This window comes from Atheta coriaria, unplaced genomic scaffold (genome assembly GCF_025399875.1).
Source record: "Atheta coriaria isolate IRGN ID8LTWV9N9 unplaced genomic scaffold, Caltech_Dcor_3.1 hic_scaffold_3_pilon, whole genome shotgun sequence".
NCBI classification, from domain to species: domain Eukaryota; kingdom Metazoa; phylum Arthropoda; class Insecta; order Coleoptera; family Staphylinidae; genus Dalotia; species Dalotia coriaria.
The window spans coordinates 2,403,471-2,429,020 of NW_027045445.1; the positions used below are offsets into that span (position 1 = coordinate 2,403,471).

General features: G+C 38.0%; 1 protein-coding gene across 3 annotated transcripts; it reads left to right on the forward strand.

Moving 5' to 3' along the window:
• Positions 1 to 233: 233 nt before the first annotated feature.
• Positions 234 to 25,446, forward strand: LOC135789853 (receptor-type guanylate cyclase Gyc76C-like). 3 transcript variants are annotated; one of them, XM_065299915.1, is made up of 21 exons: positions 234 to 2,044; positions 17,944 to 18,390; positions 18,453 to 18,650; positions 18,716 to 19,022; positions 19,087 to 19,233; positions 19,305 to 19,507; positions 19,583 to 19,751; positions 19,833 to 20,002; positions 20,113 to 20,403; positions 20,479 to 20,745; positions 20,798 to 20,869; positions 20,939 to 21,104; positions 21,167 to 21,316; positions 21,373 to 21,580; positions 21,636 to 21,776; positions 21,858 to 21,981; positions 22,070 to 22,168; positions 22,233 to 22,377; positions 22,434 to 22,835; positions 22,976 to 23,014; positions 23,136 to 23,199. In XM_065299915.1, exons 2-21 carry the CDS (start codon positions 17,980 to 17,982, stop codon positions 23,144 to 23,146), a joined length of 3,720 nt encoding a protein of 1,239 aa, XP_065155987.1. In that variant the 5' UTR covers positions 234 to 2,044; positions 17,944 to 17,979; the 3' UTR covers positions 23,147 to 23,199. The 3 variants fall into 3 exon arrangements, with proteins under 3 accessions (XP_065155987.1, XP_065155985.1, XP_065155986.1); XM_065299913.1 differs by having other exon boundaries at positions 493 to 2,044; positions 23,147 to 25,446; XM_065299914.1 differs by lacking the exon at positions 22,976 to 23,014 and having other exon boundaries at positions 500 to 2,044; positions 23,147 to 25,446.
• The last annotated feature ends 104 nt before the right edge of the window (positions 25,447 to 25,550 follow it).

Below are 25,550 nucleotides of genomic sequence, written 5' to 3' on the forward strand. Positions count from 1 at the left end.
GATAGTCTAATTAATTTTATTCTTTTATTTATCAATGTTCTTGTTAACAAGGATTAGGTTTAATTTCAATTTGATTAGGATGTAGTTACAGAATTCAATGACTTGGTAGCATCCTTTATATTAGTTTTGAATATCGCGTGTAGATGGCGCACCAATTCACTTCTCTCAAGTTAGAAAACTTGTTCTTCGGCGTGTGCAACAGGCGATATCACATTTCTAAAAGTGCCGCGCAGTACAGAAGAATTATGTTTTCTTCCAAGTCGGCCCCGACTTCCAAAAGACGTAAACATTGTAGTTATACGGCTGCATGCTGTGCGTGTAGGTGAGTAATAAGATAAGTCAGACGAACGTCTTGAAAAGCAAGTGCATGAGACAAGACGTCGGACGCATTATGCCATCGCGGCGCGACGGTACTTTGCCGACTGGCCGCACAGTGAAGACACGCGACGGTGACGACGACGACGTAAACAGCGGCGGAATCGAGAGAGCGCCCGCTCGCTCACCGACTGCATTCGGCCGCAGTGATCGCCGACTCGCTGACTAGTTACGAGTGCGATTCGAGAGCGGACGGTTGTTATAGCCGCACAAAGTTTTTAATGTGTGCATGAACGCGAGGCACGGAGCTGCCAACAACGAAACATCGGAATCAGCGTGAGATAAAATATGCTCCAAGCTCTGACGACGACGCACGAAGATTTGTGATTATAATTCGAAAGCACCGGGTGCGAGACTTTGAAAAGTTGTGAATTGCGCGCGTTGCATCGAAACGCGGCAAAAGAGAAATGTGCTGAGGATTTGTGCACGCTGAACGGAAGAAAGCAAAGATTGGAAAAGATTTCCGAAGCATTCGAGCGGCCGTTTTTATCAGTGATCCCGCATCGTATGGTAATGCGCCACGGCGATGTCCACTCGGACGACAAAACCATCCTCGGGCGTTGCGCACGTTGGGAAGCGTAACGAATTAAATAAATAAATAGTAATAGGAGCCATCTTCAATTGGCACCCGTGTTCGACACAGTACAAAACCACAACATCAACAAAGCCGCGCATCTCCAGTACAATAGCGGCGACAGTGCCTGGATATTTGTTTGCTACTCAACACGCTCGCCAACGCGCGCGAAAGCTTCTTAAGTCTATTTGTGGCCATTTTTATTAATAACCAAACAAACCGTGTGGCGGGACGTGAAAATCGCTTGTCCGCAAAGAGCGCAACAAACGCGAAGCGCGCCGCGCCGCCCGACGAAGATTCTATTTTAAATGCGATATTTACATGCGATTAGTGATTATCATACGCACACACATATGCGTTTATCAGCGATAAAGTGCGTTGCTTTTAACGCGCGCGTTGCGCTAAAAGCGCTCAGCGCTGGTTGCGTGCGCAACGTACGAAATTGAAATCGAAACGAAGTGCGATTATCGAAAAAGCCCAGCGAGAGTGCGCCGGCGTGCGAAAAGAAGAACGCGCGGCCGCACAAGAAATTCATTGTTTACTGTCAGCGCTCGCGCCTCGATTATTTTCTCGCGTTCTCGTATTTCTCGAGCGCAGCAAAGGCCGAGTATCGGGTTGGCCGCTAATACAACAAAATACGCCGCGACGAACTCGAAGCGCTTTCGTCTCTCTGTGTGTTGCTGCTGCTGCTTGTTATTATTAACTATACAACTATAAATCACGTGATGTTTGTGCGCGACGCGTAATTCAGTGTGTACTTAACAGCGGTGGCCGGGCGCAACAAACGCCCGCACGCTCAGCCGCGCACTTGAGAAATCTCATGCTAATTTGTGCTAAGTTTTCGCGACACCATCGCGCCGAAATTCACCGCGCGCCGCCCGCTAATCACAATATCTAGTACTAATAACGAACGCAAAGAACAGCCAGTTGTTTTACTCCTTGGATCCGGTTGTTGTGAGCTGTGCGTGTGTTGTTATTGAGAAAATCACGTATTTCAAAGTGGATTAACTTTCCGAGCAACAGCGTCAAGGCAAGAAAATCGTCCGGGTTACGACCCGGAGTCGCGTCGACATCTCACATCACAACTAACACATGGTAAGTTTTTGTTTTATGAATATCAATAATAGCGTAATATTTTAAAATGTCGATGGTTTATGAGTGTATTTCCATGGACATTTATTGCTCTGCCACAACGCGGTGGGACTCCTCCAGAGTGATGAAATAAAGTTCACAAAAAAAATAGTTATTTTCGTCCTCAAGGTCGAGCGACGATTTAACCACATAAAATAAACGCATATGCGCTTAAATAATGTACATATAAGATGTTGGCGTATAAAGAGATTATTATATTGCACAGCGGATTGAAACAGTGCTCATTAACACAGCTTGACTTTGAATACAATTTTTTACAGCGTGTTTTGGTATCTATTGGAAGTAGACCAGTTTTTCATCATGTTTATGTTAAAACGAACCAAACAAACAATTTGAATATTTAGGTGTACGTGTAAGACGTGTAAAACGCCGTTATCTAGAGAACGTTCTTCATAAGTGAACTGTGTGTGTATATAAATATACTCTACCGATAAAAATTGCGATTAGCGTTGATAAGAGCACCACAGCGACACATTACAATAACCAGAAGACCAGAAATAGCCATGGAAAAATTACAACTGAACTAGAATATTAGTAAATAGTATTTTATGATGATAGATGCACAGAAACAAAGAGTTGATTTGCGAGTAATCCGAGAAATAGATGAATTGCCAAGCGGAACCTTGCTTACGAAGTTATTTTCATTTCGCACGTCGCATGTTGAGATCGAGATTCTTTTACCGCCATTTATTTCACATGTGTGTGTTTTCTTGCTTTATTATTCCGTTCACTTTTACTCCAAGTCGAAGTCGAAGCGCCTATTTGTGTAATGTGCCAAATCGTGCATTTATTTTCGGCCAGCAGCGTTTGTACACTAGTGTTGAATAATGTAATTTAAATCACGCTAGTTGCGGGTGTTTAGAATACATAAAAATGATGTACCTACGTATTTTTGCAATTTCATGCCACATTTTGGAATATTTTACGTCTATTTTAGCTTAAGTTGAGTGTGTTTTCAAGTTTCTACGCAGGTATTTTTCGTGGAAGAATTAAACTTTTATTCCTTAACTCCACAACTGCTAAACCGGTAGATATAAAAATAAATATTTAATATTACTGCCTCAATTTTCTTCTGGGAGTAATAACACTAAACATAAATGTGGCTTTTTTGAATGGAACGAGTTAAACTGGCTGCGTGGAAAAATACAAACGCTGGAAGCAACAAGTTTTCATTTTCAGTACTTATTAAAATTTTGTAAACATGTGGAAAGTTCTACATATTATGTGAAGTATTTCTGTTGAACATTAAGCAAAATCTGTTTTCACGCTTGAAATTATGTAACACACCTAATGTGGTAGAACGTTTGTATAAACAGAAGTGAAGATGTACGAGGTTTGTATACAGAAATGAAGACATTTAATTAAATTGTGGCTCACGTGCCGTCTGTTAAAATGCAAAATGTGTTTGAACGATGTGGGAACTTCTGTGGCGAAAGTCTGTTTTAAGTTCGTGTTTGTTGCGAGAGTGAAAGAGGAAGGAAGCGAAAAGGCTTAAAGTTGATGTCACAGTATGTCAGATGAATTTAGCAATAATACTTAACAGATTACGACGCTTCAATTCGCTGACTTACTGCGTAACGAAAATTGGGGTCGACGAGGAAGCAAATAAACCGATTAAAGGCTTATTTGTGCCGATATTCTATCAATACTTGATTCACTCTTCGAGCGACCGTTGCATCAAACTACCTCTGGAAAAATTTGAAATTTTTAAAACACTCTGTTTACATTGGAATTATTACCGGCTTTCGAATTCAGTTGGAATGCATCATGCATCTTCCAAAGAATGCCCGCTGCAAAAACAAAGAAGAGATTGTTTGCATTCGATACAAAATTTATATACGCGATGCAAGTTGGTCTAGCCTGACTTAGAATGCAAAAAGAGAATGGCGAGCAAAACGGCACAACCAAAAAGGAATATAAATGCACGCGAACCGTGAACACTTCACTTTGATTGCGCGCTTGGTGCAATTTTATCTCGCAGACTTCAAGGCACCTTTTACTTATAAGGGCGAGGAGTAGATGCACGCGGGACATATTTAAGATTTATACAAAATGATACCGACTCTGTTTATCTATTGCTGACTGCAAAACAAGTTCATACACCGGTGAACTTTTATTTGTAATTATTATTAACTATTCCTGAAAAGTCCTATTTTTCACGCGAATTGAAGGGGGCTTACAATGCTCCATACTTTGTAGATACTATAGTCTTGTTTTCATAATAATCTTGGTAATGGTTTTATTTCTGGTCCAAACCAATAAATTTTCTTTTTGGTTTGTTTTGACAGGTAACTTTGTTGACCACTTACGAAATGCTCCTCCAAATAACTAAAAACAGACGCAGCATGACATCATGCCGACTTAATTATTTATCTCTCTGCGTCAATATAACACAACCCATCCGTATACATTTAATATTAGCCTCATAATCCTGTTAATCGCGCGCAAAGTAATAAATCATCGAACGACGCTTATACGAAATTCGATTTTTTTATTAGGAGACGTTTACGGCCGCACTTTACGATTTTTATATCGTTATTAGCTGTTTCCCTGTTCTTTTTGCGTTTGCCTGTTAATCAGCTAAGTATTTTTCGTAAATGCTTGTAAACGATCGCGAAAAGAGGAACAAATATCGCGTAATAGGCTTGTAACATATCGGCAATAAAAGCAGCGATAAAATTTCGTTTCGTAATAATCAAATTTGTTTACGAATTTTTCTTAATTTTGTTTAATAGACCATGAAGTGTTTAATATTTCTATTTTTTATTGTTTCTCACATTAATTGCTAATTGCTACAGATATTAATATTAAATTATTCAGTATAAGTTTCAAACCCGGATTTTGAATTTGTTAATGTTTTGTTTACCTGCTTTGCAGGTTTTCTATGCATTAATTAAGATTTAATTAATCGGACTTTCCGAATCTACGTCTACTACAACTCCTAGAGTTAGCTAAGCAAAGCACTAAGCAGTTTTTAACACTTCTATGCTCAATGTGAGCCAACTGGCTGCAACGCAACGAGCTAAACTTTATCGCACTAAATTTCACTTCTCTAGCGGCACCAATTAGTGTTAGAATAATATACCAAACTCCTCTTGAATAATTAATTATCTTGCTATTAGCATATCTATGTATCTAACTATGCAAATTCGCATGTAGATATTAATTTGCTTCTGAAGACATTGCAAGCAATTCTAACAAACATTTTTATTCTTTATCCGCATAATAGTTACGGTGGAATTTAAATGGAAATTTATTCGAATTATATTTAAGTAGCCGTATATTACCAAAAATTGGAACTTATATTAGCATTTCATAATAAACTTTGGCACTTGTTAAATCCTAGGAATACCAAACAACTCGACATGCATGATGCGGATAGCATATCAAGCGTATCGTAAACGTATAATTTCTTTGATTTATTGCCTGCTTCAAGTGTTTTGCCACACGTTACGAATAGCACCTCTTGAACTTGTTCCGCATTATGCTCACGTAATACGCAACATTCCGTCTGCATCCAACGTAACCAACAATAAATGTGTGCAAATTTCCGATGTGTGTTTGCTGCTTTCGTATTTCATCCAAATATTTCATGCGTTTTCTCTTTGACCTCCATTATATCATTACACGCCATCTAATATTGGGAATTATGAACATATTTAATTCAATTTTGTGTTTCTAGATTATATAACTGTATTGACCTTGTATGCGTTCGCGTGCCGCGTTGTGCAAACCCGTCCACGATAGGAAACACATTTTAAGCACAATATACGCCTTAGTACGAAAAAATAACAAGGGAAAACCGATTATAACGTAATTAGTAAGTGAAATTCATTGAGGCTCAGAAGAACTTCTATTGGTGTCTTATATCATAGTGGTTTGTTTTATTACAGACAATAAAACTGTAATGTGCGAAAATCTCTTGGAAGATTCATGGCTTCAAAGTCATTGAAATTATTAAATGTTGTTACTCAGCATCGAGCATTAAACCGAGAGCAGTGACAAAGTTAAATTTAATGTGCTATTGCGAATATACTTTGCATAATACGAAATGGGCAGTGAAATCGGTGTTTTTATGGTGTTTATTGTGTATTACACTGAACGATTGGTCACGCAATGCGGTTCAGAGATTGATGACTCAATTAACATGCAATTGATGATCAACAAATTAAAAATAAAACATTTTATAGTCATATTGAACTATCATTCGCTTGCGACTAGTATACGTAAATAAAAAAATATGTTCACGTGTACCCAATATTTTTTTGTGTGTTTTTCCTACGAAAAAATTCCAGTGGTAGGTATTTGCGCTTCGTGTTGCTAAAAACACAGTTAATTATACCGAGAGAAAAAATACGTTGTGCTTTGTGACATTTCTATTGTATTGTGACTTGAAAACAATCAGCGCATAAATATAAAAATATTCACACAGCATTTATATCGCCGCCATTGAATGCGATCAATCAAGCACACCTTGCGAATTCAATCAGACATTCTTTCGCACGATTAAATCACACATCACACGTCGTCCGAGCGTATACGGTGCATGTATAATGCAGGTGTTAACGATTTAGATCACTATTATTGGCTATTATTGCTCAAATTACCATATTAACAATTTTTTATGCGACTACGTTGTTTGAACGCGATTTATGTAATTTGTAATCATAGTGTGTCACAAATGGAACAACGTCAAGGTAGTCATTAACAATTTCAATCATTTTTCACTCTTGTTTTTTGTTTTAACAAAAACGTGTGCTGCAAAACATTGTTTATTGAAATGTGAGCGCATGTCTGCTTGAAATAACTTTTTGTTTTTGAAAAAAAAAAAAACTTCAAACTCTGAATGAATAGGCGACATAAAAAGAAATATTACGAAACAATAAATTTATAATTCGTGAGTTACGTTATTACTTACATTCTAAGAAAACAATAAATCATCATACATGATTGTTGGCTTTTTAAAGCTTCATGATGTTGCAGTTAGGTATTGTTGTGTGAAGTGTGGTAGTTAATCGACAATGAATATCATGAGACGTCGAACAAATTGCCTTATTAAAACATTACACGGAGGTGATTTATATTTGCGAAATGTTGCAATTGCATTTCTAAAATAAGTCACTATTTAATAATGGAATTATTCACAGTAACCTCTAAGAAATGCAAGTTTACAGCAAGAGGGTAATGCGTATGCAGTGATAGCAATTAGCGGAAATGAGTCATTGTTGTTGGTTTAGGACGTTTTGCGTTGCAACGGAAAGGAAAGTCGAGCGTTGCCCACTCGCCCACCGAAATATTAATTTTCTTAATGATCTTTAATTGAGTTGAGGCATACTTGTAGGGCTTTGGAGTGTTCGGGAGTGCACTTACAAATACGTTCATGACATGATACATAGCATTTCCGGAAATGATAAGATTTCACGGTTTAGAAAAAAAAAACACATTTATACTTTTAAATCTTTTAAGTTTGAAGAAAAAACTTTGCCAATTTGAAATAATTGCATAATCTTGTTGTTGCTGAAACAATCAATTTGTGCCGCCATTGCAAATGATTAATATTAAGTGTGCTAATGAGACAGAGTACACAACGAATTAAGCTACAAGTTACACAAAAAGTAACAAAAATTTTACGCAAATAACGTAAATTCCAACATCTTTTTACTTCTGTAGGTGCAGAAAATTTTAATGATGTACCTACCTAGATTTGTATATTTTAAAAACGTTGCTAGGCTTCAAAATCGTTGCATAGCAACGAAACCACGAAACAAACGTAGTACTAGTCGTAGTGTCGTATTAAAACAGTTTGCTGTTTTGTAAATTGTGAATATCTCTCCGTTTCGGAGAATAAAGTATTAAGTTAAGACTTTACGAACTTGCAAAATAGAATGAAATAACGCATAGTCAGTACAAATGGTTGAAAACGTCACCATGTTTGCGATGCGCAAGCGTTATGAATCGTTGGAATTCTTGTCGTAACGAAAATGCTTTTTCCCCCACCGCACGCGACAACCGGCTGTAAATGCGATCGACTTGAGCACTCCGCGCGCGCGCACACCGAACGCGCCGTTGTTTCTACCAAGCTCGACCAACCTATAATTATCATTATCACCTACGCTAAGGCTGATCTAAAAATAGCGGCGTCGCTCCGATGTGTTTACTACATAACTGCACCAGCACGTACGAACCGCACACGTAACGCGTGATACACTCCTTTACTTTTACGTGCGTGTTCCGTGTGTGAGTATAGCTCACACATGTTTACAAACCAAACGTACTTAAGTGTGTATTTACTAATAACACACATACCACCGACGGTCGCGCCGGCGTGAACTTGACGCTTTTGCTTTGAACAATGGACGGTAATAAAAAAGGTAAAACAAGTAACGAACTGTTGTAAGGCGACAAACATGCGCGACGTCATCGTATTTTCGCTTTTGTTTAATTATTATACAATGCCATCGTGTTGTACATATGTGTCATTTGCACGCTTATATTATGACACAATTAATAAACTCTTGGTTGTTATTTTTATTGTTGTTGTAATGGATACATTTGTTATTGAATATTTGGCTGAAAAATTCAGAATATTCTCACGTACGCGTGGAATATTCCGAGTAATAAAATTTCAACACATCACTTTATTCGCTGCATAAGCTCAGACGATTCGGGACGTAGTAATCGCAGCTGTTAAGTGTTATCAGCTCGCCCCGTCGCATCGCTTTCCAGATTCGCGTGCACAGTTCATTTAATCCAAGCTGAGTTGCATCAACAAGTCTTGATTAACATAATACATCAAAACAATCCTCGGGGCGGTGCATCTGAAGGATATTTGTTATTTTCATTGTAGTCCCTTAGGTAGTACCAGAATATATTCAATTAGATTCTCAGAAATACGTTGCTCATAAAAGCATGCTTTGTATCCAGCGTTATAATTGAGTTGAAACGTCGTGCGCTTGCTTTTTGATATGCTTGTAATAAGTGTTTGCATAGGAATAATATGTGTTTCTATAATTAGTCTCCGACGAGGTTTATTGCTCGGATGAGAGACGCACTCGGAGTTCGTTGATTAGTTTGTTCGTTTCGATTCGCATCTATCTGTTTGATATGTTAGTATAATAACGCGCGGTGTACTACATGGCTTTTCATGCATATTGCGTTATTCGCGTTTCCTCGTTTGCATTTCGCTTCTTGAAGCGGGCTGAGCTTAGCAATCGGTATTTCTGTGCAGCTGTTTCACGTTTAGAGCTTTTGCCAAAACTTCATTAATTATACTTGCATTTTTAAATAAAGAGTGAACGTCTTTTTGAAATGGAAAGGCGAGTAAGGTATAAATAAATGTGTGATGAACATTTTCTGCGAAAACTGTTTTAACAAGCTCTTTGTTTAATACAGAGAATAAAATAAAATATTTGCAGGAATCCTGAACTTAGAATAACAATAATTATGGTTATTCAGGTGAAGCTAGAAGTTCGGATCTCTTGTGTAAATTATGTTGCTTCGCTAAATTATAATGAACTTGTTATAGTTTGCCTAGAGTTACATAACTGACAATGAGCTGCTTGTTTGCTTTGTGAAACAATCCAACGTTTATAATTCAAAGTAACCTTAAATTTGCCAAAAGCGAAAGTTCTACATTATATTTGCACAAAGGACATCTTGAATATTTACGACGTCATGATATTACTCATTCAGCTTCTTGATGTGAACTGCATCACATAATGTAATAAAATGTAGACCGCAGGTCTGCATCAAGGTCGTAAACCGCCTGTCGCATTTTTTCTTTCCTTTCAATGATTTTTTTGCAATGGTAAGTTATTTATCCAAGATACAAAAGTTGAAATTAAAATTTCCAGTTATGGTCATGTTCATTCCATCTGCTTGAATCGGGCTCCTAAAGCGCGATTAATAAGATACTGGGAAATTTAATTTATGTTCATACTTTTTTTTTGTTCACCTTAAAACCATTACTGAAAGCCTCTGAAGTGTACGTGTAGAATGGAATTTTTAATCCTTAATTCACAAAGCGTAACATAATATTCTGCTAGAAATAGGAATTTTAATAGGAAAATGAGTTTTTCCCGAGTTTAATGAAATTAAAGTTTTCGAAAGTCGTTAACGAACACAAAACATGATTTAATTAAAATGCAAAAAGAGTTTAAATACGGGTTTTTTGCTTTTAGTAAAATTGAACATTGTGACTAAAAGTAACGGACGATGTGATTTGCTAATTGAAAATAATAAAAATGCGTTGTTTTCTGTTTGGAATAAAAACAACCCTGCGTTTTATATTTAGTTTGTGACATGTTGAGATTGAATCATGAATTATGTATTCGATACAAAACATGTCAACGTCGGGTGTCTATCTCTAGGACGATTTGCTTGGCCATCACAACGCATCGAGAGTTTCAAGATTTCGTACAAATCTAAGGTTTGAGACAAAACCTTGCTTTTTTCGAAAAATTTCTTGAATAATTTTACAATATGTTTACTGTTTGCGGCCATTGCCGACCAGACTGGACTTTGAGATTGTGGCAATATTGAAAACCGTAATTTATTGTAAATAGGTGTTTGGTAGACGCGACTTGAGGACAAATAGTAAAGGAAAGTAGGCTACTGCGATAAAGTTTACCATTTTTTACGCAAATATTCGCCTGCCTTTAAAAGGTCACGATTGAAATATATTTCTGCAGTTATTATGAAAGGGAGATTTATATTTAATTTAAATTTCTTAAAACCTTGATGAAGCAGTTGCGGTTAATTGTGCAAGACGTAGTAAAACTTCTTTGTCAGGTGTTAAATTAATTAAACATTCAGGCGAACGAGTGCCCCATTTGCAATTGTGCGGCTATTATGCAGAAAAGCGGCGATAGTTAAAACGACATAATTATAGAGCGCGACGTGCGCCTAGTGATGAGCAAATTGAACGAATTTCCTGTTACAATTCATTACGCTGAAGCGTTTTAACGCGCCGCGAGATTATGCACGGGAAGCATGCAGTTGCTAACGACTTATCAAGCGTGTCGCGCAAGGAATGAGATGCATTTATTATGGCCTCCACACACGACCGCTCCAAAGAGAATCGCTCCATTGGATTTATGTTTGAAGGGATATATTGCGTGAATAGGCAACACACTGTACCTAAGCTTTCGATGCTTTGCAATGCGATACGCGAGAGATTCTTGCGGTTGAATATGCGCTCGCCCAGCGCCATTGAACGTTGCACTCGATTGATTCCGATTGAAATTCCGTTCCGCATTTGATATTATCGTCGCCGCAGAGTTTAGTTTAGGACAACATTCGACACAGACTTCCAGTTATCACAAGTATTCAACAAATTACTTATCTGAACAACAAAAAAACAAGTAAATAATGTGTTAGAAGTTGTTTTTTTTTTGTTTGAAATTCTGCTAAAGTGATTTAATATTTAATTGAATTTTCTACCTGTAGGGGAAATGCGAACCAACCCAAAGTATCCAATTAAGTGCATTCATGTTGTTTGCTGTTGCACGCTTGGGGATTATCGAATTAGCCGACGGCATAGCCTCACAAACAGCAAATGACGAAAATTAAATTTTCATTATGCAATTTTCCCCGCACGCAATCTATCTCTGTGTACATTTATTTTAAATCATTAAACTGTTTCGGAAACAGATCAACATTGCAAATCGAATTAGTTTAAATTGAATTGAAATTGAGTGATTCAATGCGGATTGATGCCTGAAGCAACAAGGAGGAAAGGACATATATGTCAGGAATGCGAACGAGTCGATCGTAAGTCACGTACGTTACGATTGGAGCGCAAACAATGGGCGCACACCGAAAAAGACCAATTATATCGTAAATTAAAGCTTTTATTCGTCGCTCGACCGACATGCCTCGTAATTTGTTACGCGAATCGTGCGCTAAACAGTCCACTTACCAGTTTTGCAAATAAAGGATTGTTGATTTCACCACAAGGGCTGTGCACGTGGATGAACAAACCTGAAACCAGGTTACACATCTTACTAAAACGCACTAGTTTACAATTTACAGTATCATAACAACTTCAGAAGAAGAAGCGCCAAATATTGTTTGATGTTGATGTTGCCATTGACCTCGACCTTTTCACCAACTGAAACTCAATTATAAATAGTTGACTCTTTTCAGTTTACACGTACATCACCGTCACATTCATATTCATCGTCAGCGTTTATGAGTATCTGTCCACACAATACGCCTTTGAAAAGGCGTCCGCGACGTTCGTGCGATGGACTTTATTATTTCCAAGTCTATTGCCGGATGTATTACCATAAATTGTCGAATTGATGCAGCGCAAATGAGCCGCGTTTGCTTGGCCCGGCATGTAATCACTTGTATTTGAGAGGCATGTATTGCTCGTGCGCTTGTTGCATTGACAGCTTAATCTCATTAACGGCAATCGAATCATATCAATAGCAGTTTACCTACCGCAGTTGATTCAATCTGCATAAGTGAAATCAATTTAACTAACGTCAAACATGCGATAACCATTTGCTTCAATCAATTAATACATTTAGTGTAATTTCTTTTATGCAGATGATTCAATTGATGCAGAAAATATTTGCAAATAAATCTGTTGTTGTTTTGACAACATATTTTACTTAACATTCTTTTCTACGAATTTTCTTCATTATTTTGAAGTCCTTTGCAACGTTAAATAGAATCTGCGTAACAACTCGATGAATTTGCATTTATACTTGCACACTTTATCGACGATTGAATTCCGATTCTTACATTTCTGATTCTACATTGTTCAAAAATATGAAAATGCATTCTCAATGACTCATAGTACCTAACTACCGAAGTTCCGCTTGGACTGGTTCAATTCAGTCGAGCTTAAACAATATGTTCGCTCTAATATCAAGTCGTAAATATTGTCAAAAGTTAAAAATAGACAATAATGCTAGTATTAATAGAACGCAGAACTGGCCATTAAGCCAGTTTAGTGCTTAAATACTCAAACGTGTACTACATTTAATTGTAATTTAAAGCGTAAACCTTGGACGCCGCCTGCAAACCGCTTTTCACATTGAAATTTTTTTTCGTCGACGACAACAACGTAGAACAACGACATTGCGACGAATGTCTAATTATCAGCATGCAACTAATTCGATGACTTGGCTGACTATGACTTCAAAAAACCGGTTTGTCTAGTTTATTACTATTTTTTAGGTTGGCGGTTATTAAATATTCGACGGTGTGTTGTTATTGTCGCAATTCTGGTCGGCAGGGTACTCCAAATAAATTTGAACTCTGCCAGTGGGCACAAATATGTTTTGTCATTGCTATAAATAAATTTGCAAACTTGAAACGTAAAAGCGGAGTTGAAATTTTCCATTACATTAGAAGACGGTCGCCTGTCTTGGGTTCAATCCTCTAAAAATTAATGACATTAGAATTGGCAGATGGTAGTTTATGCCAAAAAAAGCAAGTTGTTTTATTACTTGATACGTTTGCTTTATTTTCTGGATATAGATGAAATGGGCTGATGATATTTTCGGCACAAGTGTAGCACTAATTTTCGAGTGATCCTCGATAAGCTCTCTTAATCCGGGTAATTATTGATTTTTATCGCGTATCAGTGAGTGAGTACACTCTACCGTTAAATCAGCTAACGATCATATTTGGAGAGCACTCGAACAACATGTATCGTCAACGCGTATCAATTAATTTCGATAGTTCTACTCGTAGATAGGGGAATTATATTAGTAGATTTTATTATGTTCAATAACATTAGCTAATTTTGTTGTCAATATTTGGAACAAAAACAATTCTACCGTAAAAACATTCAATTGAATACATTTGGTTTTGTAATATGATATAAATTTTCGATTGCAATAAAAATGTGCATGCTCAATTCTATAAATGCTGCACTAACAGATGCAGTATTCATTTCTGCATGTCCTCTGGGTACACTTCAAGAGGAGCAATACGATAAGAGAGGTATTATTATGATGTTGCTCGGCCACATCGATTTAAAATTTAAATTGACCTCCAAGCGTCCTAAGCATTTGATTGCAATATCTTTCATATCTATAAATATACAGGTGGTTACTTCTGCATCATACTCGCACTAACTATTAATTTGTGTCAAGCGAATGATGAGTACTATTGTCTTATTATCAATAAAGGTGAAGGTATCGATTATTGTCGCTCACGTTCCGAGAACAAGTATCAATATTTAATTAATATGCTGCTTCTGTGCATCGAGCATGTTTATATACTTGTAGAATAATACAAGTTTAACGATGAAGCATAAATAATAAGTGCATTTTTACAAAGTGTTCGGAACATCTGTGCACACCCAAGGTGGTTTTCTTGGACAGCGGCGGGAGAAACAAAGAGAAAAATCGTGCGCGCGAATATTCCGCGGGGACTATTTATAGAAAATCGCTTGAGTATACGATGAGCACACACATGAAAATGAAAAGCTCACGAGGAGTGCGCGACCGCGAGCGGGCACCCTTTACTTAAGAAATACCGGTTTGCGCGCAAGTCGCGCTCAACGCCGGCGCGAGATTTGAAGAAACGCAAAAAATCGCAGTCGTACGCGCGCGCGCGTTGTGTGTTTATTTTTGCAATGCGTGCGTATTCTTGTCGCGATTCTATTTATAGCTGGACGAACGAGAATTTCTATTTATAGCCCGCTCACCTCTATAGTGTTTGTGACGGATTTGCAGACGAGGTACGGCAATTTCTTTTTATTTTATTAAGTTTGTAGTTTAAAAATAGCCAAGCAGTATAAATTTAAGCATTTTATTTTGCTTTATTTATAAATTTAGCTACATGTGGCAAAATGAGCATGTGCATGTACAGTTTTGAGAGCAGAGTTTTTATCATTTTTTTTATGTACTCATGCGGCTTAACACAATGTTTCTTGAACAAATATTTTGAATCAAAATTTAGAACATTATAATCTCCTTCGTTTAAGAATTCAAAAAAATACAAGCGAATTTAATCGGTAGACCAAAACGCGTGTTTATTTATTCGCACCGGGATGAATTTTAATGTTTTAATGCAGCGCATTCATTTGATATGATGCCAAAGCAAACGATTTCCATGTCCGTACACAAATAAAACAGCTCAATCCAAACAATTATTATTGGCGCCGTGTTCAACTTTGGCACACGCAGATTCAACCCGGCTGCAGTTTATCAACATCTAAAACCCACTGTACGCGAACAGGAGCTGGTGTTTTTAACCGCCAGCATAGTTGAATTTTTTTTACGAATGTTGCTTACGGAACACTTCATTCGAGGATGCGGCCCATTACAATGTTTGTACAAATTAGGCAACAAATGTGCGAAGTTTAATTGGATAATTATGCTATCCGCGTATGTTTGCCAAATAAAATGATGTACGACACTAGAAAAAGCATGTTTCATGTTGTACTTGCGACAAATTAAATGTTTTCACGGACACGAACAACATTACTTATGTAATGACAATTTATATGGTTAGTTTGGTTGGTTTTGTGTTAATCAGTGTCCATAGTGCAGGAAATAAACAGGTTATTGGTGCAGTTTATTTTTAGACCGAAAACAACGAGTTATCAAACGTTAATACGGATGTGGAGTTGGATTAATGTACAGGAAATTGGAAACTGTATATAACTTTGCACAAAGTAAGTCTGGATAAGAATAAAAGCCACAATGTTGAACGATAATGTGTGTTAATTGCGCTATTACGTATTATTTACAAATTGTACAAGTACTACTTATATTTGTTCGGACGGAATACAATTACAATTACCTACATCTGTTTCCATGTCAGGGGAAAAGAATTTTGAACCCGTTATGTCCTAGGCAACAAACATTCATATCTTTATGATTCATAAAAAGAAGCCGTGATAACAACTTAAAATAAAACTGTTCATATAAATCTGAACTTCGCAACCGTGTGAGTATTGTGTGGTTGGGTGTAAACAAAAATTTATTGCTGCTTTGCTGCGAATAATGCCAATGATCGTTTAGATTGCCACGTGCGTTCTCTTAATTATTCATAAATGCCACTGTCAAATTACAAGCAGCTGCAATAGAAAAAAAACTGCATGGCGAAAGTTATCAGTGTCCGGAAACATGATGTTTCAAATCATCACTTCATGTTTCAAATTGCTATTCGAAATATTTGATAGGTTTTTTAAACCGTTCGAGAATTAAATTTAATTTTAGATGACGACACTGGTTGTAAAATTGCAAATGTTTAAACAGGCAATGTCTATATGCAAATGCGGCGTACAAAAACCAAATTTAAATAAATTATAAATAGCAGTAATTTATTTCTGTTTTTTCTGTTTGTTGTGTCCGTTATGGAAACATACAACCGAGAGATAAAAATTTGTATTTTTTTTTTCAAACCGCATCTAAATATAAACCTGTGGTGTACACACGATCGTAAAAATATTGTTAAATATTGGTGTGTTACCAATTATGATGTCGTTTGTGCTCCAATCGAATTGCATGTACTTTTTTGTAAAGGTATTTGATGAGAATTATATCAAAATAACTCTTGTTGTCCATCAATGCATGCAGTAGTAGATTTGTCATTTTCGAATGCGAAATTGCCGGCTTAAAGCTTTCGGCAATAATCGTAACAGGTTAACTAGCTACTTAAGTCAAGTAGATGTATATCTAGCATATCTACTCGTCTTTTTAAGTGCAAAGGGACGCATGCAGTGCATAAACATAGCCGTGTAATAAACAATCAACTGGTAAACTGGTAGTGCATGCTTGCACGCGAGAGCTATGTACTTGTAAGTGCGCGCTCACGTTTGAAGGCAACTCGAAAATGACCGACTGTCAAAGCGTCCGAGAACGCCAATCCGACTATTTTTAGAATAACCCTGACCCTGAAAAACGCACCGTCGTAAGATACGCCTGCGAACAGAACGAAACCGCCATTAAATCATAAAACATATGCTAAATAAAGGTACCCTACCTATTTATGCAACCATCTCGAAGAAGCGCTTAGCAGACAGCGTTTGCGCAAATGTGCATCACTTGCACGTGGTAAACATGGCCTCGTGGAGCTCTGGAAAATGGTGTAAATTTTCATTTGAATAAATATTTGAGTTCAATCCATTTCTGATTCGCTCTGGTTTGTTATCTAATAATTGTAAGACCAAACATTCAAGGTGACCATTACTTGGTCTAGATTCTACTAAGATAATCTATTTTAGGACCCGGAATTAAGCGTCACTTATTGGAGCATCTGATGTATCTTAGTAAAAAACTATTTTGGAAGCAACTATTGGCGTATATTGAAACTGGTACATAAAGAAGCTGAATATGATTTAGTTGGTGAAATTTATGGAGGTATTTGTATCGAAAATAGATAAATATTGTTTTCGCTCTTTGTACCTGGCACAAATGGTGTTTGTGTCCTAAGGAGCGGCGAATAAAAAAGTTGTCACCGTTTAATATGGCGAGAGATACAAATGGGTCCTCATGGTGAATGAAATCAGTGCCTTCGGCGAGCAACCGGCCTTCGCGCTTCACGTTTTCAAAATGTTTTCAATGTTTCACGCGGCAGAACGCCGCGAGACGGCCGGAACGACTTATTTTTAGCGCGAACATGTTTTAATGTTTATTTTACACTCATGTATTTATGTGTACCTAAAAACATATGCATAAGTTATAACAGACAAAGTATAAATTTGTACATTTTTAAAATAACATTTGATTTATTTGCTGGGTTTTATTTAAAGGTTTTTAAATGATTTCTATTCAATTCATATTATATTGTACAAATTACAGTATAATTTTTATCTACGGATTTTCCCCGTATAATTAAGGAGTTGTAATGTGATTCTTTATTAATTTCAGGTGATCAAAGCAGGTTCTTAAGAGCGCGGGCCGGTCATGCGCCTCGGTCCGGCCCTACTGGTCGCGCTTCTACAACTCGTCATCATCGCCCGGGCCGTACCACATGACGAGGACGACGATGCAGCGAAAACGACGGCCGCCGTCGATGAGGACGGGGCGCTCTCGCGACAAGCTCCCAGCGCCTCCGACGCACCCTGGCCGCACAAGGACGAACGCTTCAACAAATTGGACGGGCCTCACACACCCTACCAAATCCTGCATTCTCCTGATACGACCAGCGTCATGCAGCGTCCCCACAAAAATATCTCTTCCGAAAATTACAAAACGACTGAGCCACTGAACAAGAAGACCAAGCTGACTATCGGGTACCTTACTGCGGCTAAAGGTGGGCTCAAAGAGAGGCAGGGTTTGGCCATATCGGGTGCGCTTACAATGGCCATCGAGGAGGTAGGGATCTCCACTCATTTATTTCCAGCAAAGATATCATTTTTCTTATGTTATATGTTTAGATTAATAATGATACCAACTTACTACCGAATGTGACTCTGGTGGTGCGCTGGAACGATACGAAGGGAGATACTGTAACGGCAACGCGTGCAATGACGGATATGATATGCGACGGAGTCTCGGCGTTCTTTGGGCCCGAGGGTACCTGTCACGTTGAAGCCATCGTTGCACAATCGAGAAATATACCGATGATTAGTTATGTATGTCATTTTGTTACTTGCGATAATTTGAAAAATCTTATGGTGCCAAATCTTGTTTTCCTTAGAAATGCTCTGACTATAAAGCGTCGGACGTGCCGACGTTTGCCAGAACCGAACCGCCAGATACCCAAGTAACGAAGTCTGTGATATCGCTATTAAAATACTATGACTGGAAAAAATTTTCTATAATCTACGAGGAGGAGTGGCAAACGGTCGCATCGTCTTTGGTGAAGGAGGCTAAGGCGCGCAACATGACCATCAACGATGTGCGATCTCCGATGGACAAGTACAAATGCTGCGAACTCAATCTACCGTGCTGTTTAAGCGGCTATTGGTTTCAATTTATTCAGGATACTAAAAACAAAACGCGAAGTAATATTTTTTATAAATATTTGTAGATTTTAACTGAAACTAATTTTCTACGTTTCATTCTCAGTTTACGTGTTTTTGGGTTCGACAATGTCGCTCATAGAACTGATGACTACAATGCATACGGCACAACTGTTTGAAAAAGGGGAATACATGGTAATCTACGTCGATAAAAACACTTATTCCGACAAGGAAGCACACCGATATCTGTGGAGTACGTGCAATTTACCATAAACACACAAAACAGGCAAAAATTCAAAGTTTTCAAAAGCAATTTCTTTTCAGAACCCGAAGTTCTATCCAAATACAATTCGTGCCACGAGCATCAGCATAATTTCGACAAACGCGGCAAGAGTTTATTCGTAATAGTACCGACTGCCCCGACCGATAATTATGAAAAGTTTACGGAAAGGGTGCGCGAGTACAACACAAAAGAACCATTTAATTTCCCAGTGCCAAAAATATTTCAAAGCTACAATATCCAAAAGGTGAGTTTGTTTTGTAGATCAATGTTTGCAATTTCATAATGAGCTCCTTTGTATTTTATCTTGCATTTTATGCAGTTTGTTTCTATATACGCGTCCTATTTGTACGATTCGGTGATATTGTACGCCACTGCATTGAATGAGCTGCTTAAGCGCGAAACGATGTTAACGGATAAGCTCATCGAAGAGGTGGCGAACAACGGAACGAAAATCGTCGAAACTATAATTGGATTGGGTTCGTACAAAAGTGAGTTTCTTTTTCCTGCTTTATTATCCAAATGTTGAAAGTTCCTCCGTGGTTACATTTCCTACATTTTTGCCGATGCAGGTATAACAGGAGCAACGATGAAATTAGATAGAAACGGCGACTCTGAGGGAAACTTTTCCGTCTTGGCGTTCACACGTTTATCCAATCCACAGGAATACGCTGTCAATAACAATTTCACGTGTTTGTATCAGATGCGGCCGGTCGGCCAATTCCAACAAGGCGAATTTCCAGTGAGTGAGTTTTTATTTAAATTGTTGTTTTGTATTTAGGGCTGAACTTTTATTAAATGAATACCATTGGCTAGATTCAATGAAATTAACAATTATAACACGATTTGCAGGATTATCAAATCTATCCGAATGTAAAAATCGAATGGCCCCAAGATTCGCGACCCAACGACGAGCCGAGTTGTGGTTTCAACAACGAAATGTGCCAGAAGAGCGACTCACATATGAACAGCATAATTGTGGCCGGCACCCTAGCTATCGTTCTATTCTGTGCATGCGTCATCACGATGAGCATCTACCGAAAGTGGAAGATCGAACAGGAAATCGAAGGGTTGCTGTGGAAGATCGACAAAAGCGACTTGACCAGCTACTTCGATCGCGACATGCTCACGTCGCCTAGCAAAGTACGCCCACATTTATTTCTGTGATCGAACGCGCAGCTAACTTGTATGCAACTGTTTTGTGCGTTGTACTTATAGATGAGTCTCTATAGTGTCAGCGCGACTTCGTTTGAATCCCGTGGAGGTGCTCAGGTGTTTGCTCGAACCGTCCAATACAAGGGGCTCGTCGTCCGCATCAAGGAGTTGACATTCACGCGAAAGAAGGACATCTCACGTGATGTAATGAAGGAAATGCGATTACTACGAGAACTGCGGCATGATAATATCAATTCGTTTATTGGCGCATGTGTCGAACCAATGTCGATTTTACTAGTCACTGATTATTGTGCCAAAGGAAGCTTATACGTGAGTTAGCTACTTAGTAAAATGGCGTTGAATTCTTTACAATATTTTATAGGATATTATCGAGAACGAGGACATCAAATTGGACAAAATGTTTATCGCATCTTTAGTCCACGATCTCATTAAGGTAAAACTTTCGCTATTTGTATAGTTTTATGATTGTGATTGTTTTTTACATAAAATACTAATTAATTAGGGCATGATGTACATCCACAATTCCATGTTAACATATCATGGAAATCTTAAGTCTTCGAATTGCGTGGTGACGAGCAGATGGGTGCTGCAAGTGACCGATTTTGGTCTTGCCGAAATGCGACATTGGGCCGAAAGCGAAAACGTTGGCGAACACCAGTATTATAGAAGTCAGTTTTTTTTGCCAATGTAACGGAATAATTTAAATTTACGTGCACATGTTTTTTATCAGGTTTGTTATGGAAAGCTCCAGAATTTCTTAGAAATCCGAATGCGTATATTAAAGGCACCCAGAAAGGCGACATTTATGCGTTTGCCATTATCTTCTATGAAATTATTGGTCGAAAGGGGCCTTTTGGTTCAACAGACTACGAACCACGAGGTAATAATTTTATTACTAAGGAAATTTAGTTGTCATAAATATTATTTGAATTTCAGACATAATTGAGAAAGTGAAAGAAATTCCAATTGAAGGTCAGGAACCATTTCGACCCGACTTAAATTTGTTACTAGAGACAATGGAACTTGTAAATCCTTCAGACGGTTATGTCCTTCAAGTAATGCGAGATTGTTGGGCGGAACGGCCAGAAGATAGACCAGATTTCCATGTTGTACGGTCTAGACTGAAGAAAATGAAAGACGGAAAGTACGTAATTACACTTCACATCGTCACACTTAATTTATCACAAATATTACCCTAGGAATCGAAATATCATGGACCAAATGATGGACATGATGGAAAAATACGCCGATCACTTGGAGGATCTAGTCACTGAGCGCACGCAATTGCTGCACGAAGAAAAATTGAAAACAGAAGATTTGTTACATCGTATGCTACCGAAGTACGTATTCTTGTTGCCTTCTCTCTGCACAGCTGCGGCATTCACTTCGGAATTGTATATTAACTCGTAAACTTTTTATAGACCTGTTGCTGAACGCCTGACAATGGGTTACGGAGTTGAACCGGAGTGGTTTGATTTAGTCACAATTTATTTCAGTGACATCGTCGGCTTCACGGCGATGTCTGCGGAAAGTACCCCTTTGCAAGTACGTACCTTCATCTGTTGAAACGTTCACATTGATTTATTAGCACACTGGCGCTCTGCCCGGGAACTAATTGCGTTTGGTTTTACAGGTAGTTAATTTCTTAAATGATCTCTATACAGTATTTGACCGCATCATTAAAGGATACGACGTTTATAAAGTTGAAACAATCGGTGATGCATACATGGTGGTAAGTTGCAAAGGTGCTTTAAAATTGATAATAAAAGACGCGCTCACACTTCGTTAATGCTCAGGTTTCCGGCTTGCCACTGCGGAACGGCGAGCGTCACGTAGGTGAAATTGCGTCCATGTCATTAGACCTTTTGTCGGCCGTAAATAATCATTCAATATCGCACAGACCCAACGAAACTCTTAAACTACGTATTGGTATCCACACAGGTAAATGGGTCAGCGCTTATCGTAAATGTTTACAGATATTAACTTGAGTATTTAAGGACCCGTTGTGGCTGGCGTTGTTGGATTAACCATGCCACGTTATTGTCTATTCGGGGACACGGTGAACACCGCCTCGCGAATGGAGAGTAATGGAGAGCCATTAAAGATTCACATCAGTCCACAGTGCAGGGATGCATTAGAGAAACTTGGTGGGTATGTTGTGGAGGAACGCGGTTTGGTGGTCATGAAAGGCAAGGGTGAAGTGAGAACGTATTGGCTGCAAGGAGCAACCGAGAATGCAGTGCAACGACGGGAGGTGGACCTTGGCGAATTGCCGCCGCTTTTCTGTCGACCTAGGAAAAGTCCCAAACTGAACACGGATAGTCGGCAAGCGTCCTTCTGTGGCAACCTTGGTGGTTTTGGAGGGTTGAACAGCCGTCGGCATTCCAGCGTACCAAGAGGTAACACGTTTGGAACCTATTATTATTATTTTATTTAATCATTTAGTAATATCATGGTACTTCATTTACTAATTGGTGACGGTCATATGTATTAATGGTGACATTTTCTTTTCTTTTCTTTTTTGGGGGAATACTTGCAGATACATATTGCTGTGATAAAGGAGAGAATTGTTTACAAGGTGTGTCAAATTTGAGTTTCTCCTGCCGTGCTTTACAGTCAGTGCATGAGTGCGCATCGCTTTCACCCTCTCCTTCACCGCAACCATTTGGCTGTGGCTAGACGCGCGAATTTATCACAAGATTTTCTCTAGGTGCCAGCATAGATGTGGATAGCTCGTCAACGTTGCACAATGCTAGTCCGGTACCTTCGCGCATTCCGTTCCGCAATCGGCACGTGCTACAGGTGCCCGACGGCGGGTCAAAAGGGACGCTCAACAACTCTACGTTCGGTAGTCAACTGATTGAACCGGGCGATGTGACGAAGGACGGACTTCGACCACGTCGTGCGCTGTCAAGCATTGCGTCCAGTTCTGATGATCCGCACAAGAGTCAAACAGTACTTACCAAAGTGCGCGAGTGCAAATCTTTGGACCCGTTGCCGTTTATTAAACCTAAGGGTAAGAAGTTTGTGCCAACTCTGAAACGCAGCGAACCCGTGTTGACCGACTTTGATTGTGGCGACTCGAGCATCAAGATCATTGCGATACCTGATGACAAACCCCTGAATAACAACTGTCCGAACGGTAACGCCATATTAAGCCACGAGGACAGTTTGTATGAAGACGCCGTTATGCCACTACTGAAAGAGAAGCAACAGGTAACAATTCAGCGGCGCCGCAGCGGTAGTTTTGAGGGCTGTGACGACAGCGCGTCGAAAAAATGGCGATCACTAGACTGTGTGTCGGGTACATGTCCACAGTCTAACAACGTCGAGGAACCGAAAAAGAACCTTGGCACGAAACTGCGCTGGTTGAATAGTCTTTTCAACGGAAACGGAATGAGATCTAGTAATTCGTCGCTGCGAAAGGGTGTTGCCCCCGTTATGGACTACAACAGTTTGCAAGCGGAGAATGAAAGTATAGTATAAGGTGTAACGTTTATATGATTGATCTACTTCAATTTGCAATTTGCATTTGGGTTGGTACAAAAAACGAATACATTTGTGTTTGCTGTGGAAACTTGCATTTACATTTTGCACAAGATGAGGATGTTTGCAAAGTGAACATTTTTCCAACTAAAATTGCCTGATATACTAAAATGGATAATTTGCCAATTCATCAAGGGCCCTGAATAATTAACAACATTTCAATTTTAATTATTGTTGAATTGGATAAATATTGGATAGTCACTTTATAATGTAATTAACTTTAAATTCTTGTTGTTCGTTATTGTTGGTTGATGTTACAGAGGAAAAATGAATCCTTTATAACTTGATGTGCTTAATGTTTTAAAGATGTATTTATCATCCATTCAAAAAAAAAAAAACGTATATTATCGTGCAAGTTCAAAGTTATTAATGTTAAATAGAGCAACTTGATTATTGATTAGCTCTCTAACAATCTTGGCAAATTTAATAAATTTGGACTTGTTTAATAATATCGCAGACAAAATTTGATTAAATAAGTAATTGTGAAAATATTTGCTTTATCTAATGGAATATAACACGGTTTTGCCACAACATTGTCGGAAAGGCAAGTTTCAAAATCTTGGTTTGTCAATTCTATTTTAATGCGGTCTTAAATTGTATGCAACGTTTTATTTTCGACGCTTTGACAATTCGTCCCAAAATTTTCAATGATTTTTACGAGCGTTACCAATTTTCTTTTAAATTAACCAGATTTAATTATATATGTACAACTGAAATATGAATAATATCAGCATGTGCAAATTTTTATGTATTTACAAATTCAATGTGATTTAATTTACTCGAATGGTTGAATGGATAACTTATTCTGGTTTAATGTAGGGAATGCCAGATATATACTGCTACAATTATGGTATGATCATTAATACGTCAAATACTTCTACATACAAGGAAGCGTTACTCTAATTTAATATTTTTGTCTGAGCCTGATAGGCACATCCACTATTCTACAGTAACTAATTTTACATTATGATATAGGCGTTAAAGAGAAGGGGCAAGTTGCTTGTTTTTTTGAAATGGCTGTGACTTGTTCATTTGTACATAGATAAAAATTTTCCTCTGTCTCTTTTGTGTTAACATGTTTGCTCGATTTTATTGCTTATTTTCGCACGTCATATCTATGTTTATTATTTTGTAAAGACCATAATAGAAGTAAGAGTATGGATTCTTGATAAAGTGATTTTGCAAATATGTTAAATATAAAATGTAATGAAAAAAAATTAGATAATATCTGTGCCATTAACTTATTATTAATAAATTAAAAACACGTGTAAATGTATAGGTGCATAAAAATAACGAAAAAACATGTTTGTGGGGCAGTATGAGGAGGAGATTATACTTTATGTATATAGAAATTAATTAAGTGTTAATTAAGAGACGGTAAATTGAAGAAGACAAAGCATGATTGTGTAAATTTAATGTCATCTTAGAATATTGTTGAAATAAATACGCATATTTATTTATTAACTTTCGAGAATTGTCAGTAATGTGAGCAAAATATTTGTAAAATCATGAGGTATCTTATGTGGAACATTAAAATATTTTCTTATAATTGCACAGGTCGTCATAGT

Coding starts and splice junctions, on each gene's coding strand:
- LOC135789853 (XM_065299913.1), top strand. CDS start 17,980: ATGCGCCTCGGTCCGGCCCTACTGGTCGCGCTTCTACAACTCGTCATC. Junction 19,508..19,582: donor AAAGCTACAATATCCAAAAG/GTGAGTTTGTTT, acceptor CATTTTATGCAG/TTTGTTTCTATATACGCGTC. Junction 20,404..20,478: donor TGCTCACGTCGCCTAGCAAA/GTACGCCCACAT, acceptor TTGTACTTATAG/ATGAGTCTCTATAGTGTCAG.